The following is an 18,590-nucleotide window of genomic DNA, read 5'->3' as shown; positions in this document are numbered from 1 at the left end:
CCCGCCCCCCAGCGAAAAACTATTTCCTCCACTTTTTATCTTAATCAAACCTTGTTGCCAATCCGTAAACATCCTGTCCTCTTGAAGTTTGGAAGGTCTTCTGCTTTGTTTGTATCTTAACCCTAATTCCCAGCTCCTGGAGTGTGTGTGTGTGTGTGTGTGTGTGTGTGTGTGTGTGTGTTAAGTCTAAACACCTGTTGATAAAAGCCATTCCTAGTCTCTCAGTCTCTCTCATTCTTTTCTGGGGAGAAGTAAAGGAAATGTGTATCACTCTTGCTGTTTTACAAAGCACAGTCAAATGCATTATATCATTTAATCCTCAGAGAGCCCAGGACAGGCTATGTTAAATTGCCTGATATTTAGATGAGACTGCTTGATGCAGAGAATCACAGCTCTTGAGTCACAGAATTGAGATAGGAACTGAGCTCTTAGTTTGTATTGTGTGACGAGAGCCTGGGGTGATATAAATGGCAGATCATGTAGAGTTGTGTCTAGAATCTTTTCACAGTTATACTTGGAATTTCAGTTTTGGAAGTACTCACCAAATAATGAAGTACTCTTCAGATAATGAAGCCTTCAGAGCCGGCCTGACAGAGGTATACATTTTCGCAGCCTGCTTCCCTGCTCAAATCCCTCTTCATTTTACCGATGTCCCCACCGTCCTGGATATACACAGCACTTCCCCATAGATAGAAGCAAAATGAGCCTCCTTTTTTCTTTAGTTCACCACTTCTCTGGGTGTGGGGTTCATAGACATATGAACATTACTTATGTTCGAGACCTTCAAGCCTAACCCCATGGCTTTACAATAAGGAAACGGAAGCCAAGAGGGCCTGTATCCTGACCTTGACTGAGCTCAGCTGGCCTGGTTATAATAGAGTCAAGATCGCACTCCAAGTCTCTAGACTTCTTTGTCCACTATTACTGTCACTCTGTCAGTCTCCTTCAGTGTAGTGTTTCAGCCTTAAAGAATATAGAAGAACTTTAGAGGATAATGCAAGTAATTCTTTGCTTTCTAATTGCATAGAAAAACTTCTTTCCCTATAAGATTGGATACACACTTTCCAGGAAGAATTCTGATTTCTATATCAGTCATGAGAGTTTTATAATCATTACAGCTGTAAAATAATTCATGCTCCATTTTTTCTTCCTCTGAACAGCCACTATGGAAGGAGAGGTCAGGATTACAGCTAAGGAGACACATAGAGTGTTAAGTGACACCCTCTCAATTCACACTGAAGCTGTTGTTACAATTAATTAACCCTCAAACTGCCCGTGAGGTAGGTCAGTATTAAAATCTACAAAAGGATTATAAAGCTCTTTACAAACTCAGAAACCTCCACACCAAAAGTGTTGTGGTTTTTTTGTTGTTGTTTTTTTGTTTTTTCCATACATGGAAATTGGTACTGATAAGACTTGCACCAGGCCCAGGAGGGATAGAGCAGGGATTAGACGTTCTTGCTTCTATTCTGTCTTGGGTCCTTCATTGTTGCCCCACTGCTTACCTGCTAATTTTCACTGGCTCATAACCTGGCTTTCCCTCCCTGGAGCAACCCAGCATCAGGCTCTAACCCAGCTCCCTCTTCAGTTTACAGGCTGGTGACCTACATCTTTGTCTATGAGAATCCAGTCTCCCTGTTCTGCGGTGCAGTCATCATCTGGCGCTTTGCTGGCAATTTTGAGAAATCCGTGGGCACCATCCGCCACTGCTTCTTCACCTTGATCTTCACCGTCTCCTCCGCTATCATCTTCCTGTCACTTGAGGCTGTGTCATCGCTGTCAAAGCTGGGGGAGGTGGAAGATGCCAGAGGTTTCACCCCAGTGGCTTTTGCCATGCTGGGAGTCAGTACTATCCGCACTCGCATGCGGCGGGCCTTGGTGTTGGGCGTGGTCATGCCCTCCATCCTGGTGCCCTGGCTCCTGCTGGGTGCCTCTTGGCTCATTCCCCAGACCTCTTTCCTGAGCAACCTCTGTGGCCTTTTGATTGGGCTGTTGTGTATCCTTCCTGGAAGAAAACTATAACAATGCTATACTAAAGGGTGCACCCAGTGGGAGGTTCTAGAGTGTCAGGTAGGTAGTCTTGGGCTCAGTTGCCAGCAAGCCAGGTTTGAGTTCCAGCTTTAAAAACTGCACACATAGCAGGTTCCGTTCCCCTCTCTGGACCACATATCCTCATCTGAAAAATATCAACATAGTCATCTCATCCAGCTTACAACCTTGTCCAGTTGGTGACATAGGCTAATTTGACTGTGTGTATGAATTTACATTTGACCAATTATAATAGAGTTTTCATTGGAAGAGTGAGATAGCCATAAGGTGGAAATGTTTGATCTTTTTTTTCAAAGGAAAAAAAAAATGAAAGAAATCTGGCTTTTACCATATAGGTGGTTAATATATTAGGATAAGTTTTGCAGTTGTCATTTTCTGGCAATCAAAAAACTAAAATACAAAGTGGGATTACTTCATCAGAATTAGTAAAGTGGGGGGTTAGATGAAGTACAGGCCTAAAATCTCTTTCAATTTATGATTCTATACACTATCAAGAGGATTATATATAAATACAAATGACTGATAGCATAGCTCTCATTTTTCCCCCCTTTGGTATCTGGGTTCGAACTTGTGTCTTTGCACTTGCAAGGCAGGTGGTTGAACCACTAAGCTAAATCCCCAGAAAGCTCTCATTTTTAAATGTAATTTTATTCTTTTTAAATCTTCATGTTCATTTGTTTTTTATCTATTTATTTTTTGAGGCAGGCTCTCGCTATGTAATTCACACTGGCCTTGAACTCACTGTGTAGCCCAGGCTGACCTTGAACTTGTGGCAATCTCCTGCCTCAGCCTCCAAGTGCTGGGATTACAGGCGTGTGCCACCATGCCTGGCTGATATACTTTACCTTGAAGTCTATGTTGTATTATATTAATTTAGTTATTCTATTCCTGCTTTCTGCTTTCTTTGGTGTTTTTGTTGTTGTTTGTTTGTTTGTTGTGAGAAAGATCTCCCTGTGCAGTTCAGGATGACATTGAACTCACTGTGTAGCGAAGGCAGGCCTTGAACTCGCAACAGTCCTTCTGCCTCCTTTCAAGTGCTGGGATTACAAGACTTGTGCTACCATGCCTGGCTCTACCTTTCTGCTTTCTTACAGTTAGAAGTGACATAGGGTTGGGGATTTAACTCAGTGGCACCACTCCTGCCTCGCAAGCACAAGGTCCTAAGTTTGATCCCTGGTACCAAAAAAAAAAAAAAAAAAAAAGGAGCCTTTAAAAAAAAAAAAAAAAAAAAAAAAGTGATCCTGGGAATTGAACCAGGGCTTCAAGCATACAAGGTAAGTACTGTATCACTGGGCTATATGCCTAGCTCCTGTTTACTTTTAAAGACCTCATTGTATTTTTACCTGCCTTGTATTGTTTCTAATGAGAAATTAATAATTTTTTTTTTAAAGATAATCTAATTCTTTATGTAGGTTTTTTTTTTTTGGTGGGGGGCGGTACCAGGGATCAAACTTGGTACTTTGCTCTTACGAGGCAGGCAGTGCCACTGAGCTAAATCCCTGGCCCTCATGATTTTTTAAATTTATAATTTGTTTTCAGCTATTGTTCTGTTTTGGTTTTTTTGAGACAGGTGTTGCTATGTAGTTCATGCTGGCCTTGAACTCAACTGTTTGATTCAGACTAGCCTCAAATTTGCAGCATTCCTCCTACCTCACTATCCCACGTGCTGGGTTTACAAGTGCACGCCACCAAATAGCAGTTTTCAGCTATGTAATTCATTGTTATTAACATAGAAATTGTGCAGACTGTTAGTGCTCAGTGTGCTATTTCTGTATTTGCACATACCACACATTTGTCCAGCCTCCCATTTTCTATCCTTGCCCCATCCTCAGCTGTTTAATTCTGATAGGCCTCGAGCCAGCTTTCTTTGTGTTTATCTTGATTAGAGTTCACTGAACTTGGATCTGTGAGTAGAATTTTCATCAAATCTGAAAAAAAATATAGTCATTATTTCTTCAACTTTTATTAAAAATCTTTCTCTCCTCATTAAACGTGGGTTTAAGCTACTAGATACTGTTCAGTGGGTCACTAGAGTTTATTTACTTCTTTTTTCCTAGGCTTTTCTCCTTCTGTTCCTCCATTTGAATAGTTTCTGTTGCCTTATCTTCAAGTCCAATGATCTTCCATAGTTTCTAACCTGCTGGTCAAACTATTTCACCTGTCACATGTTTTCATTTCAAATGTTTGTATTTCAGTTCAGAAGTTTCCATTTGGTTCTTTTGATGTTGTTGGTTTTGATTTGTTTTGAGACAGTCTTGCTTTATAGTTCAGGTTGGCCTTCAGCTTACTATGTAGCCCAGGCTGGCCTTGAACTCAGTGATCCTCCTGCCTCTTGAGTGCTGGGATTAATTCTGCGCACCACCACACCAGCTCCATTTGGTTCTTTTTTATAGTTTTCATTTCTTATCGAGATTTCTTTATCTGTTCCTTAATTATGATTCCTTTAAATACTTATATTTTAAAATACATATTTGTAGTAACTACTTTAAAATCTTTGTCTGTTAATACTATCATCTCTGCCATTTTGGTTCTATTTGTTTCTGTTGATTTTCCTCCTGATTTAAAGGCCCATTTTCGTGCTCCTTTGCATGTCTAGCAATTTTTAATTTTATGTTAGACGCTGTGAATGCTGTATTATTGAAACCTGGATTTTGTTTGTTTGTTTGTTTTTTGAGATGGGGTCTCACTATGTAGTTAAGACTGACCTGGAACTCACTATGTAGCCCAGGCTGGTCTCAAACTCATAGTGATCCTCCTGCCTCAGCCTCCAGAGTCTGTTTGTTATTGTAAAGAATGTTGATTTTTGTTCTGATAGTGAATTTACTTGAAAATTAATTTGAAGTTTAGTTTTTAGTACTTTCAGAAATAGTCCAGAGTAGCCTTTACTTAGCAGCTCTTTGGCCTTATTTATAGGGCACTGTTTTGGGGAAGGGGATTCTCTGAATGCCCTGGATATATGGATTGAGATCTCTCCACTGTGGTAGGAACTTGAGTGTACCCCTACCATATGTGAGTTCCTGGAACTGTTCAGCTCTCAGCTTCCCAATAGTTGTGTCCCCAGTAGCTATTCTTGCTTGGCATGAGGAGGCTCAGCCTGTGTGTGTGTACCTCAGCATTCAGCTGGAGACCTGAAGAACTCATGCAGATTTCTTGATCCCCTTCCCTGAGAAGTGGGCTCTTCTTCATTATTCTGAGTGTAGGTTCCAGCTACTTCATCTCATGTCTTTTTGGCCTAGCAGCAAATACTGTGCTATGCTACAGTTTGGAAAGTGCCTGTGTGTTCCTGGGGCTCACTGTAATTCTCTCCTTTTCTTAGCGAGATCACAGTCCATTATGATCTCATTGTGTCTATTTCCAAAGCCTGCATTTATATTTGTGTCATGATTTACAGTTCCTTATGCTGGAATTTCTGGTCCAGCATTTGACTTATTTATAGCACTGGTTATCATGTGGCATTGGTATTTGGAAATACAGAATACTCTTCTGGTATACAAATAGGCAGGGACATTTTAAGTTATCACAACAGCTAAAGGCTGCAGTTGGTGGCCAGTGGCCAGGGTTGCCGAACAGCCTCTGAAAGAGTGAGATGGTCTGGCCAACAAAGAATTATCTTGCTGAAAATACAAGTTGCATTCCTGTCAAGAGCCCACCTCAGGGGCCGGGGATTTAGCTCAGTGCTTCTGCCACATGCTTCGCAAGCTCAAGGTCTAGAGTTCGATCCCCGGTACCAAATAAATAAATAAATTTTTTAAAGCCCACCTCAGGGAACACCTTTCTCTTGGCAGTTCTTCCTGCAGCCCCCACCACCACTTTTTCCTCACTGTTTCTTCTCTCACTGTCAGGTTCAGTGTTCACGTCCCTTCCTCAGAGAAAGCCTTCCCCACTCATGACGTGAGGGACCGCGGTGTGGTCTCCTGTAAACTTTTGCTTATTACCACTTTGCCCCAATTACTCCTTGTCTCATACTTACTACAGATTAAATATCCCTAATCCAGAAATCTGAATTCCAAAATGCTCCCAAATCTGAAACTTTTTGAGGACCAACCTAATACCACTAGAGGAAAATTCCACACTTGACCTTCTATGATGGGTCACGGTCACAAAACAAGTATACTGAAAATATTATATAAAATGCCCTTCCACCTATGTGTGTAGTAAGGTCAAAATGAAAAAAATGAGTTTTGGGTTTAAACCTTGGTCCCATCCCCATAATGTGAATATGCAAATATTCCAAAATCTAAAAAAATATCTGAGAGACTTGTGGTCCAAACCATTTTGGATAAGAGATAGTCAACCTATACTTACTACCTAACCCAGGCATATGATAGATGTCTAATAAATATTTGTTGAAAGGCTAAATGAATAAGTGATGGCTCGGTCTTTGTGGGGGGTGGTCACAGGTTAGATGACCAGGATGCCCTTGTCACTAGGGATGGTGACATAGTATGGGGACAGCACTGCTAGAGACTCTCACATAGTTACGTTGAGCAGGGTGCTTTCTGTTAGGGGCCAAAGTACCAGAGGTGCCGGTCCCTCGGGGTGTTAGGCTAGTCTCTCTCGTGCCTGCTCCCGCACAGGGGCTAGTGTGTGCTGGCCGGTGACTGATGGGAGGACAGACGGCTCGGGAAACCATCTGCCACCTCTGTGGCTGGTTGGTTCTCTGCGAGGTGTGGTGGGTGGAAACTTGACTCCAGGTTTCCCCTGGGCTTGCACCTCCGGCCAGAGTGTAGCAGCTTGTGTCCTTCCGTGGGGCAGGGTCGCCACCTCCCTTTTGCTGCTTCCGATTTGACTTAATGTGCTCAACCTCAGATGGCCTCCCATACTGCTGTAGCCTTGACATTCCGGAGCGAGTGGCCCTGAAGCTCGACCAGACCTTCCCCTTCAGCCTCATGAGGAGGATGCCCATGTTCAAATACGTGTCAGGGTCCTCGGCTGAACGCAGGGCAGCCCAGAGCCGCAAGTAAGTTCCACACTCACCAGTCAGATTCTTAAGCTGGGAGAGGGTATGGCTGGGCCACCATCGGTCATACAGAAAAGGAGGCACAGAGGTTTGAAAGTCGGTGCACAACTAGGTGCTGAGGGTATGGCTCAGTGGTAGAGCACTTATTTAGCGCACAGAAGGCCTTGGTCTGATCCCCAGCACTGTGAGTGAATGAATGAATGAATATGTTTACACAAGGGTCTTCTGAGCACTCTGGCAACTGCCCCCCAACCCCGTGTCTGAAGAAGGGACCCAGTTCTCTATGATCACATTGGCCCTGGCACAACGCCCTGATTAAAAGCAGACAGGCCACTGATTAGCTAGGTTGTTTAGGATGGATGGGGCCCAGGACCTGGGGTAGAGGCTCTTGGCCATGCAGCAAGAGTGGGTAAGGTTTACTGTTTTGCAGTCCAGCCCTGTTTGCTGTCCTGTACAAAGTGTCAGGCAGCCCACCTGAGCTTTTGTTGAAGCCAGAAAGAATGTGGTTACCTGTGTTTTCAGTGGCGAGTCAAGAGCCCGGTCCAGACCCAGGTGTTCCACCTGTGGGTCTTCCTTACCCCTTCTCTCTGTTCCCACTGCCATTTATGTCTTTCCCTGGCTTTTGTCCCTGTGGAGACTTCATAGCATAAGACATTCCCCCTCCTTCAGTGGTCTCTGCAAGAGAAGGAGCTCAGCTAGGTGTGGTGGTGCATACTCATAATCCCAGCACCCTGGGAAGGAGGGTCTCATGCAAGCCCAGCCTGGACAACTTGGAGACTTGGCAAGACCTTGTCTCAAAATAAAAATAAAAAAGGGCAGGAGACGTAGCTCAGTGCAAGGCCCCTGGGTTCAATCCCCAGTACCAGAAAGACAAATGAACAACAAGAAAAGGAACTCAATAAGAAGTACTTTGTTATTCATAGAGTACTTTGTTAGTGCCCTATCCTGCCCTCACCCAGCTGTGGGGTTCACGTTTTCCCTTAGTGCTGCTGTGATGCAGGTTTTGTTGACTGGAAAGCTGTTCCTTGGAGTTCATTCCAGCAGGTGCATATTCCCAGCCTTCACCCACCCAGGGCCTTCTGATCATGTTTCAGAGGCAGGGAGGGATGCTGAGAAAAACAGATGCAAGCTAGTCATTTTGCTTCAGGATTTAGGCAAGTAATTCCTGAGGTCTAAATGTGGAAGGGACTGGTTATGTGTAGAATGTTTTTGGTGCAGCTATGACCCCCGGTACGAAGTGTGGTCCCACCTCACCATGATAGGCACGTGGGCAGAGAGAGGTGGCAGCCTCCTCGTGGCTGGTGTCCGGTCCCCTGTTGCACCTGCTGCAGACACACAGAACAGAACCCATTGTTTCAGGCAGCCGACAGTGAGTCACAGGTGGCTTCGCTACACACGTTTATTTTGGCTTTGAGACAGCCATTTGCACAGTTGTGTCTCCCTGGTTGATCTTGTTGTGAGATATGTTTGGGGTTTTGTTTTTTTTGCAGTGCTTTGAACCCAGGGCCCAGCACATGCTAGATAAGTGCTCTACCACTGAGTTACACTCTTAGCCCCAAGACTTTTTTTAATTTCAGAAGTGGTGTTTGATGCGCCCTGTCCCTGGACCTTAGCCGCTGGTATATAAGGTCCAGGTTTAATTGAAATGAGTGCAGCCAGGCATGGTGGTACACACCTATAATCCCAGCACTTGGGAGGCTGAAGCAGGAGGATCACTGAAGGTTCAAGGCCAGCCAGAGCTACACAGTGAGCTTAAGGCCAGCCTGAACTACATAGCGATACCCTGTCTCCAAAAAAAAAAAAGTGTAGATTCAGTCCAGTCGTCTACCACAGACACTGGTGGTATTGACATCTACTCGACACATTTGGAACTTCACACAAACATTCAGAGGACAAGCTGGGCACGGTGGCACACACCTGTAATACCAGCTACTCAGGAGGCTGAGGCAGGAAGATCACAAGTTTGAGGCCAGCCAGTAATTTACTGAGACCTTGTCTCAAAATAAGGGCTGGGGCTGTAGCTCAATGGAACTTCAAATAAAAAAATTCAGAGAACAAACCCAGTAGCGTGTGTCTCCATTTGTCTTCCTGGCCACGTGGTCTGTGGTGGAGTCTTTAGCCTCCCTCCGCCTTGCTGGTTCCTTCTAGCCAGTGAGTCCTCACTTGTGAGGCCCAGGTAGGAAGAAATTTCACACCAGATGTCTGGGTATTAAATTGCACACGAGTGAGGTGCCGGCCAGCCACAGGTGCTCTGCCTGCTGTGACCTCCCTCCAGTTTCCGTGACAGGCCCCTTGATGCTGCTGACCTGCTCTTGGGGCACTTGTTTTCTGTTCCCTCAGGGTAACCTTTCTCCTCCCCTGGCCCCATAATAGAAAGCCGGTCAGCAATCCTGCAGTTTTTTTAGGTGGAATGACAGGGTGGTCCCAGTCAGCACTAGCTGAATGATCGTTTTCCTCTTGTTCCTTTTCAGGCTGAACGCTGTGCTCGGCTCCTACCCCACACAGAGCTGCTATCCTCACCGGCCCCCGAGCTACCCTGTCATCAAGATGCAGCATGCCAGTGACCAGCAACCGGCCCCCTGGCCAACATGCACTCCCGGGCACGTGCCCAGCCTGCCTCCGTACCAGCCTGCGTCTGGCCTGTGTTATGTGCAGAACCATTGTGGTCCAACCCCTAGTTCCTCCAGTGTCTACCCAGTTCCTACAGGGACCTCTCTGGTGGTCCCACCCACCGACCCCATCATCTGCCCTGGCATGGCGAACTCTGTGGCTCGCGGTCCTCCAGCGCCTGTGGGCTCCCAGGAGGCTAGCACAGTTCGGATGCCCTGAGGGTCTCCAGGGAAGGTGACTCACATCTTGGCATTCTGAGCTAAGATTTCTTGACAGAAATTTATTGAATACCTCTGTATACCAGGCTGTGTTGAATCCTTGGATAAAGGCCCATTTTTCAGTCTCATTTTTGCTTACATCAGCTCTGTGAAGTACAGTTTATCAGCCAAGTTGCAGAAATGAGACCTCTGATGACCTGAAGTGGCCCTAGTGGCCCTGTGGGAGTTCTCTGCTGGCCCAGGGCACCTCGCCAAGAACACAGGAGGAGAGGGGTGTTATCAGAAGCTGCTGATAGCTTCTCCCCTCTCCTTCCAAGCAGTGCCCTTGGTTCTGTGTCATCCATATGTCTGTGTGCTGGAAGCCCCAGACCCATGCAGTGTGTCGCCTGCAGTCACCCCTGCCCAGGAGCGTGACCTGCAGCAGCACACTGATGGTTCCTTGTGATGCCCTTAGTATAAAGGGCCTCTGTGGTCTGGCCGGAAAGATAGTGTGGAGATGAGGGTAGCAACAGCAAAGAGGAGAGAGGGACAGGTTCAGGCCAACGGCCCATGCCCAGTGATTCGAGAGGGGACCTAGCATAGGGAGTGAGTGGGAAAGGGGCCAAGAGAGCTAGCAGGGCCAGGCAAGGGTTGGGCACAGCAGGAGGCCCCCACTTCCCCTAGGGAGGAAAGTTGTGGCCAGAGCTGGGACCACAAAAAGGAGCTGCTAACAGGACCACAGATGAAGTGACCTGGGCACTGGCAGCAATGTCACTGGAAGCAAGAGGGAGGGGTGAAGAGTCCTGGCTTCTTGTCCCTATTGTCAGTGTCTCCCATCAGCCAGTGGAACCAGGAGCCAGGGAACCTAGAAAGTGTCACTGGTGGAGGGCAGTCCTGATGCAGAGCAGAGCAAGGAGCATGACTGAGCTGGTGCCTGGTCAGCCTCCAAGGACAGTGTGCTAGGGCTCACGTGGAGGGCCCATGCCATGGCATACAAGCCACCCAGGCATCCTGGAGGTGACACATGGCCTGCGCTTCTCTAGGAGCTGGGTGACCCACTTGGGGCTGCCTGGCTGAGGTCCTTGGTATTCAGAGGTGGGTAAGACATCCAGCCCCAAACACACCCCTGGGTGCAGTGGGGCCAGTGACACCCAGATGGCCTCTGAGTCCTGATCAAGAAGGTGTGCATGGGGTGAGGAGGTGAGGGAAGGAAGGTGAGAGAGCTCTGGATTGGGAAATGGGGTTTGAGGCAGGAGCTGGGTACCCAGATGTAGCTCGGGCTTCTGCCTGCAGCCGCGCCCGTCACTTGAACCACAGTGGTACTTGGTGAGGACAGGTAGCAGCACGTCGTAGACACGGGTTCCCAGCTTCATACCAGAAGCAGGTGCAAAGGGCACCTGTTCTAATACGGCAGGTACGGTACGGGCCTTAGGGTTGGCCAGACCAAGGCTCCCTCGGTAGCAGAGCTGTGGAAGTCCTCAGACCCTTCAGCCCAGCTAGTCCGTACCCCCTGGCTTTACACTGAGGCTCCAGAGAGGCACCAGCAGAGCCAGGCTGTGTGGTATCCCCTCACACACACACCAGGTCTCCCTTGAACTTCGTCTGACCACAGTTCCTGGGCAGCCTGGAGCCAGATTGGAGCAGGACCATCTCTCACCCGCCCATGTGCCCATCCATTGTGTGTCCCATGGGTGCAAATAATCACTGCATTTGTGGGGGCTGCCTCTCGAATATTTGTCCAGTAGAGAAAGAATAGATGATCTCTGCCTCTGGGAGCTCAATTTAGTCAGGAAATGGACAAATAATCATTGTAGCTGGGCGTGGTAGTGCATGTCTGTAATTCTAGCAATCAGGAGGCTGAGGCAGGAGGATTGTCTCAAATTTGAGGCCAGCCTGGACTACATAGCAAGACCTTGTCTCAGGTTAAAAGAAAAAAAAATTGTCATGCTATTGCTATAGGGCGTGCAAATGATATAGGGGAAATGTAACTCCCAATCTAGGTATCATTTAAGCCAAGTTCATGTTCCAAAATTGAAGAATGAATTCTAGGGAACAACAAAGGTTAAGCATAGGAAATATTTATTGAGAGGGAGAGATTTTAGCTCCTGAGAGCCTAGGAGGGCCCAAACGGCTTGCCTCAGACCCCACTTCACAGGGGAAGTCCTATAGAGCAAAGGTGGGTACGACGTGGGGCAAAACTGATCAACCAGTAGGATTACAGGAATAGCTACTTAGGTAATGTTGAGCCAATAGGGAAGCAGGTTACCTAGCAAGTGTACGTAGAAAGAACAAAAATATTTTTTAGGAAAGGATGGATCTGCAGGTCTTGGTCACCCACCGGGGTGACTGATGTCTATCTAGGCTTTATTGGCACAGTGTTAACCAATTATCCCTTGGGGAGCATGTGGGCCTGGTCATTTCATCTTTATCTTGAGGCCTGGCCTCCGGCAACAGTTGTGTTTTCATCTTTTGCCTGACTCTCTTGAGGGTCCAGCCCTATCTGACCACCTGTAATATCTCTACCTAACTTAGCTGTAATATTATGGGCAGGAAAGTGTGATGGCGACACACTTCAGGAGCTGGGTGTCTGGGGATATGTTGGCTACTGAACTCCAAGGTCAGAGGAAGGCACTGACTTTGACCTCGGCTCATTCAACTCAAGGGGAAGCAGCCCCACCCCATCCCCGGGCCGTATGACCCTCGGAAGCCAGAGAAGATTCCAGACTTTGCCACTTTCCCTACTCTGAGGGTAGCAGAGAAGCAGAATCACACTCTGCAACCTTTATAAACTCTTCTCTGGGGCCACAGGAGGAAAACAATCGCTCTGCCAAGGAATTCATGGCCCAGAGGGGGGCAGATCTGTAGTGAACACAAGGTTAGTGCTGTATGTTCAACCTCACACTAGTTTGTTCATCCATCACCGCTTCATTTAACAAACACTTCATGGGCAGCCACCTGGGATCCAGGCCTGGACAAGGCCCATGGACACACAGATTAGAAAGAACCCCTGCCAGGGATGCAACGATTGCAAGAGGGCCCACACAGGAAGGACCCCAGGCCAACCGCCAGGTGCGGGCTGCACAAAGGGAGGCCGGTCGGCAGGGCTGGGGACATGAGTGTGGAGCCTCGGTAGAGGCCAGCAAGACGGCCACTGTGACCCAGGCTGGCAGGGAAGAGACCCAGTGCGGGTCAGAGAGGCAGAAAGCGTAGCTGGGGCACAAAGTGACTCCGGTCACACAGGTGTGTGGTGGAGCTCAGAGCACGTGAATTTTTCCATCTGATGTCGAGGACTCCTGAGTCACAGGTGACACTGATAGGATGAGGTTCTTGCAGGAACAGCATGTGGCCTTGGATTTGGGTGCTGGACCTTAGGGCTCTGGGACCTTTAAGGCCACCTAAGCTCTCGTATATCACCCTGTGCCTGGATAACTGCCAGCTGCAACAGAAGCACCCCACGCTGGCGTCAGAGGATCCCCACTCCACCCTCAGGATGGGTGACAGGTCACTTGGGACTTTGCTCCACAGTCCTATTTGGAGCTTAGGAACCCACACACACCTCAGCCAAGATCTTCAGGAATGGTCTCCAAGGACTCCCTGCCAACCCTGTCCTGCCGCATGGCCAAGTCACATGGCAAGCTGCCTCCTCGAAGGAACCCCTGCCCCTGCTGGGGGACAGTCACTTTCCCAGGGTTCCAGGGACGGAAGGGGCTGGGCCTCCTAGGATGGAAAGTCAGAGCTTTCTGATTTTCTGCCCCTACAGCTCACTGGGATGGCCCTGGCCCTGCCTTCCTCCAAGCACGTCATGAGACTGGCACTGTGAGATGACCTGACAGCTGGCGCAGGCTCCCTAGCACGGAGGGTGAGCTCCAGGAGTGGGCATGGCCCTCTGGCACAGGTCGAGCAGGGCACAGGAATGCTAGTCCACTCCTCACCAGCCTACCACCCTTGCCCATTGCTAAAATGCCAATAGCACTGGGTGAGAGGGAAAGGGTGTGGGCACGTGGGAGAGATGAAACTTTGAGCTTCAAGCATGGTAAGCCCGGCCTCTGCTGGAAATGGGAAGACCGGAAAAGGGACTATCTCTGCAGGCAGGGGCATAGTGTGGATGTGACTTCAGGTGCTTTGATTTTTACAGTCCAGAGAGTCACACAGGCAGAGATGGCCGGGCCTTCGATCGCCCACCCATACCTGAGGGCCTGAGACAGTAGACCCTGCCAGGAGCCACAGAGGGGAGGCCTGGAGTTGGTGACACTGAGGCACAAAGGAAAGGAGGAAGGAAGGCCCCTCCCCATCTGTGAGTCCGGTCACTCTTCATTTGTTCACCCACTCTCTTTCCCTTCTCAATTACTGAGCTCCTGGGACATCCTGCTCTTATGCCAGGAGCTGCAGGCACAGAGGTGACCGAGGCTGGATCCCAGCACAGGCTGTTGAGGGTTGCAGGAGCCCATGGCAAGCCAGGAGACCCAGCTTGGCTGGAGGTATCTGCACACACCTGCAGGTCCCAGGCCTCTCTAGGGCTACCCCAGTTTACCTGGGACACACACAGCGGCAGAGCTGGCCCTTACGGGCATCTGAAATCTCTAAGGATTGAGACAGGCCTCTCCGCGGCACCTGGCCGGCCATGTGACCGGCTGCTCCTCCACTCTGCGCCCCAGCCAAGGAAATTCCTGTGCTGGAGAGGCCCTTGTGCCTCCTGTTTGTTCTTTGTCCTCCACACCCAGGTGCCATCCATCCTCTGCTACCTTCCAGGGCTCCAGGTGCTCAGAAAGGTTCCTGCGATGAGAAGCAGGCTAGACCAAGGACAGAGTCCAGGGGTCCACATGCTTCCTTCCAGGAGGAAGTGGATGGACAGAGAGGCGAGGATGATCTCCAGCCCTGACTTCCCTAAGGCCCTGCAGGTGCAGGGGTGGGGTGGGGCCTCTGGTGTCTTGGAGTGGATGCTGGGGATAGCACGTCGGCTTATGTCCCTCCCGTCCTGGAAGTGGCCTGACCTGACCTGTGGGTGTTCCACCTGCTCATCTGTACCCCTTGCGACTGAGATGGGGGGTAGGGGGAATGGCGAGGATCTCCTGCAGGTAGGGCCTGACGCAGAGTCCTGTCCCAGAAGTCCAGCTTCCTAGGAGAAGTCTGGGATACACAGAGGAAATGGGTGTGTGGGTGACAACTGGGGACACTGTTCGGTGCTGGAGTAGGTGGATGAATGTGAGGTAGCAGATGACGTAGAACAAGGGGCCTGACTGTTGGAAATCATTTCTGTAGTGCATTGTGTCATTTCTGCTGCTGGGGTGGCCAGAGGCCCCGAGGGCCGTGCCAGAGGGTGCGGTCAGCAGGGGAGGCAGGCTTTCCTGGCTGCAGCCTTCAGACCCCATGGTGAAGCCCACCCTGCCTCAACCTCAGCCCAGGCCTCTCCAGCCAGGGTGGTGCAGACCTGGGGGAAGGGGCGTCAGCCGATCCCTCCCTGCTTCTCTTTGGTTAGGGAGGAACCCTCAGCCTCAAGTCACGCCTACAGCTCTGCAGTGCCATCCTGGTGGTGCAGGAAGAAGGGGGCCTCCCCTCCAGCCTGTGGCTTTTTTGCCTTCCAAGAGCAGCCGGAGTCTGCTGCACCTGGGAGAGGCTCAGCTTTCCTGAGAACCAAGGGCTGCTGGGGTCAGGTTGCAGCTTACATAACAGTATCAGCCCTTCTGGCCCAGGGAGCCAGCCCACTGCCCTTCCCAGGCCTGGAAGGGCAAGACTGAATGAGGTCAGAAGCCAAAGAAGCAAAGATGGGCTTCATCCCACCCCCACGCCAGCGTGCTGAACCCATAGCTAAGCCCTGAGAGGCAGGCTTCAAGGAAGGGACTCTGTACCCAGTTGTTTTTTCTTTTTTTCAGTACTGGGGATTAAATCCAGGGCTTTCACACTGAGCTCCATCTCCAGCCTTTTTAAAAAAGTTATTATTTATTATTTTGAGACAGGGTCTCAATAAATCCCTAAATTGCGTAGCCTGGACTTGGATTTGTGATCCTTCTGCCTCAGCCTCCCAGAGTGCTGAGAACACAAAGACTCAGACAGGAAAGGGAACTGGTGGGTAAAGGGGAGTCTTGCTGAAGGTCCAGATCTGCAGCCCCACTGGTCCTCAGGACTTGTGCACACACAGGCACACACTTCCTACCGCCCAGCCTGCCGTGCAGACAGAGAAGGGGCTTGGAGAAGCTAGAGGTCAAATCGCCTCTCTGACCTGGGTCCTCTCAGAGGTCTGTGTGTGTGCTTGCACATGTGCTTTGGTGTGTGTGTGTACATGCATGTGTGTGCATTGTGTCATTTGCCACTGTGTGTGTGCACACATATGTATGTGCATGCATCTGTATGTGTTTGCACACCATGTGTGTGTGTGTGTGTGTATGTGTGTGTGCGTGTGTGGAGAGAGAAGATTGGACGCTGGTCCCAGGACTGACAGCCTTCATCCTTGTCCCTCTACCTCCGTGGCCCCCTCCCCTACACAGAGCCCCTTTCCTACCAGGAGCTCCTCTTCTCCCCTCTCAAAATCCCCTACCTGTTACTAGATCCCTTGCTCCCCATGTGTGAAGCTGCCTTTGCCTCTGGAGTCACTTCGGAGTGGCCCTGGCTTTCCCTGCTTCCCGGCCTCACCCTGGCCTGGGTGTGGAACTGGGATCGCAGTCCCCTCTCTGGTGCTGCAGCCTTCTAGGTCCTGGGGAGGAGACACCTGCCTTGGCCTGGCAGAGAGGAAGACCTCAAGGTTAACTGCACTACGAACAGGAACACCAAGTTGCTGTTCCCAGCCGGGGGTGTAATAACTAACTCAGTTCCATCTTGTGTCTCAACACCATTTTGTACCTGTGCCCAACCCCCTCCCCTCCCACCCCCGTCCTGCTTGGCAGTAAACTCACTGCAGTTGCAGGATGTTTTGTTGCTCACCTAGCGCACGTGAAACTTCGTTGTGCCCCCCACTAACCTGGCATGGTTCTGCTTCTGTAAGATTCCACTTGCTCTTCCCTGGGCCCTCCCCAGCTGAAAGTGTGATTTAAAAGAAGAAATCAAACTGCTTCCCACTGCCGAGGAAACTTTCTCGGCGCTAGCCACTCTCCGCCGCTGTCTATAATAAAGGGCTCGGTGCATCTCTATTGTTTGAACTGACACCTCCACAACAGGGGTGGGGGCAGAGCCAGCAACCCTGTGCCTCGTGGGACCTTGTTCCTCCCCTCCCCCTTTAGACCCTTTGTTCCCAGCTTTATCGGTGGGGCACATTGGTCTAGGAGTCCTGATGGGCCACCTAGTGCCAAGGCTGGGCATCTGGAGACACTCAGCTCTTCCCTCCAGCAGAGCTTTCTTCCCTTCCTCAGTTGATTCCTGGCCCCAGCAGTGTCCTTCTGCTAGGGAAGGCAGGGCAGAGACCTCCCCTGGTGGCAGAGAAGACTGTGCTTCCTTGCTGAGCCCCTGAATCCGGGTGCAGACTGAGGGCAGACTAAGGTGTGGGCTCTTCTCAGCACCTTCGCACTTGCTGTTCCTCACCCCTTCAGAGCTCAGCTTAATTCTGTTGTTTCTTTTTTGTTTTTTTAAAACAGGGTCTCACTATTAGTTCAGGCTGGCCTTGAACTCACCACACAGCCCAGGTTGGTCTTCAACTTGTAGCGATCCTCCTGCTTCAGCCTCCTGAGTGCTGGGATTACAAATGTGCACCACCACACCCAGCAGGTCTCAGCTTAATTTTCCCCTCATTAGAGATGCCTTCCCGGGGACTATGTCAAAACAATACCTAAGATCCCTTATCCCTTCTTTTTTTTTGGTTTTTTTGAGACAGGGCCTCACTATGTAGTTGAGACTGACCTGGAACTCACTATGTAGCCCAGGCTGGTCTCGAACTCACAGCGATCTTCCTGCCTCAGCCTCCCGAGTGCTGGGATTACAGGCGTGCATCATGACCACGCCCAGCCTCCCTTCCTTGTTTTATCCTTCATGGCACCTACCACCTTATACATGGATTCTTTCCCCCGGAGGATGGCAGATCCATGCCCAGAGCCTTCTTTTCATTCATCACTTTACCCCCAGTGCCCAGCACAGCCTGAGTCGTCCCCAACCCGGTGCATGGCGGGCACTCCCAAAGACTGGCTGGATCTGCACAGTAACTCATGCAGTCATTGCAATGGTCCCATGAAGCAGGTATTACTAGCAAGCCCTTTCAGATACCAAAACTGAGGCAGAGAGAAACAAAGCAAATTTTCCAAGTCACACAATCACAATTAAGAAGTGAGAGTTGAATGCAGCAGTCCCCAGGCCAAAGCCCTGGCTCTGGGCCACTCTGCCAGCCTACAGGTAAGACTGATGTTCATTCACAGCTTACTCATCCCATAGGGCCCGGGGATGCAGTGGGGCTGGTGTGGGCCCCCAGCCTCCTGAGCGCCCATCACGGAGATGCCCTGATGCTCCGTGCCTGACCTCTGCTCCGTGATGACAGCCAACGGTGCTGTCCCTTACAGTGGACAGGAGCTGGGCAGAAAAGGTCCTGGAGAAAGATTCTCAGGGCTCCAGGGAAGCTGTCCAGCACTGGACAGGGCAAGTCAGAAGAGAAGCCAGGGGATGTGCTGAATGTGTATAATTTTGTTCAGATGACTGCAGAACCTGGAAAAGCTGTTGCTGCTATTGATGCATAACATACTGCTATTATTAGTCTTTTTATATAAATATAAATATATATACATATATATATAAATTGAATTTTGGGAAACTTTAACAGTGCTGCCAACTTTGGAAAAAGTCATCCCAATTTACTGTGTTGA

The 18,590-nt window shown here is 49.5% G+C and overlaps 1 protein-coding gene across 1 annotated transcript in view; it reads left to right on the top strand.

Moving 5' to 3' along the window:
- Rhbdd2 (rhomboid domain containing 2) overlaps positions 1 to 9,965 on the top strand; it is a 10,741-nt gene extending 776 nt beyond the window's left edge. Inside the window, exons 2-4 of the mRNA XM_010618992.3 lie at positions 1,589 to 1,996; positions 6,859 to 7,009; positions 9,481 to 9,965. Coding sequence (XP_010617294.1) covers positions 1,589 to 1,996; positions 6,859 to 7,009; positions 9,481 to 9,838 — 917 coding nt within the window. The 3' untranslated portion in view covers positions 9,839 to 9,965. The remainder of the gene's footprint in view (positions 1 to 1,588; positions 1,997 to 6,858; positions 7,010 to 9,480) is intronic.
- Positions 9,966 to 18,590: the final 8,625 nt, after the last annotated feature.

The sequence above is a fragment of the Fukomys damarensis genome, unplaced genomic scaffold, assembly GCF_012274545.1.
Source record: "Fukomys damarensis isolate Sample0158 unplaced genomic scaffold, DMR_v1.0_HiC HiC_scaffold_17, whole genome shotgun sequence".
In the NCBI taxonomy this organism is placed as follows: domain Eukaryota; kingdom Metazoa; phylum Chordata; class Mammalia; order Rodentia; family Bathyergidae; genus Fukomys; species Fukomys damarensis.
Note: the sequence above shows the minus strand (reverse complement) of the source record. Positions and strands in the feature narration are given on the sequence as shown.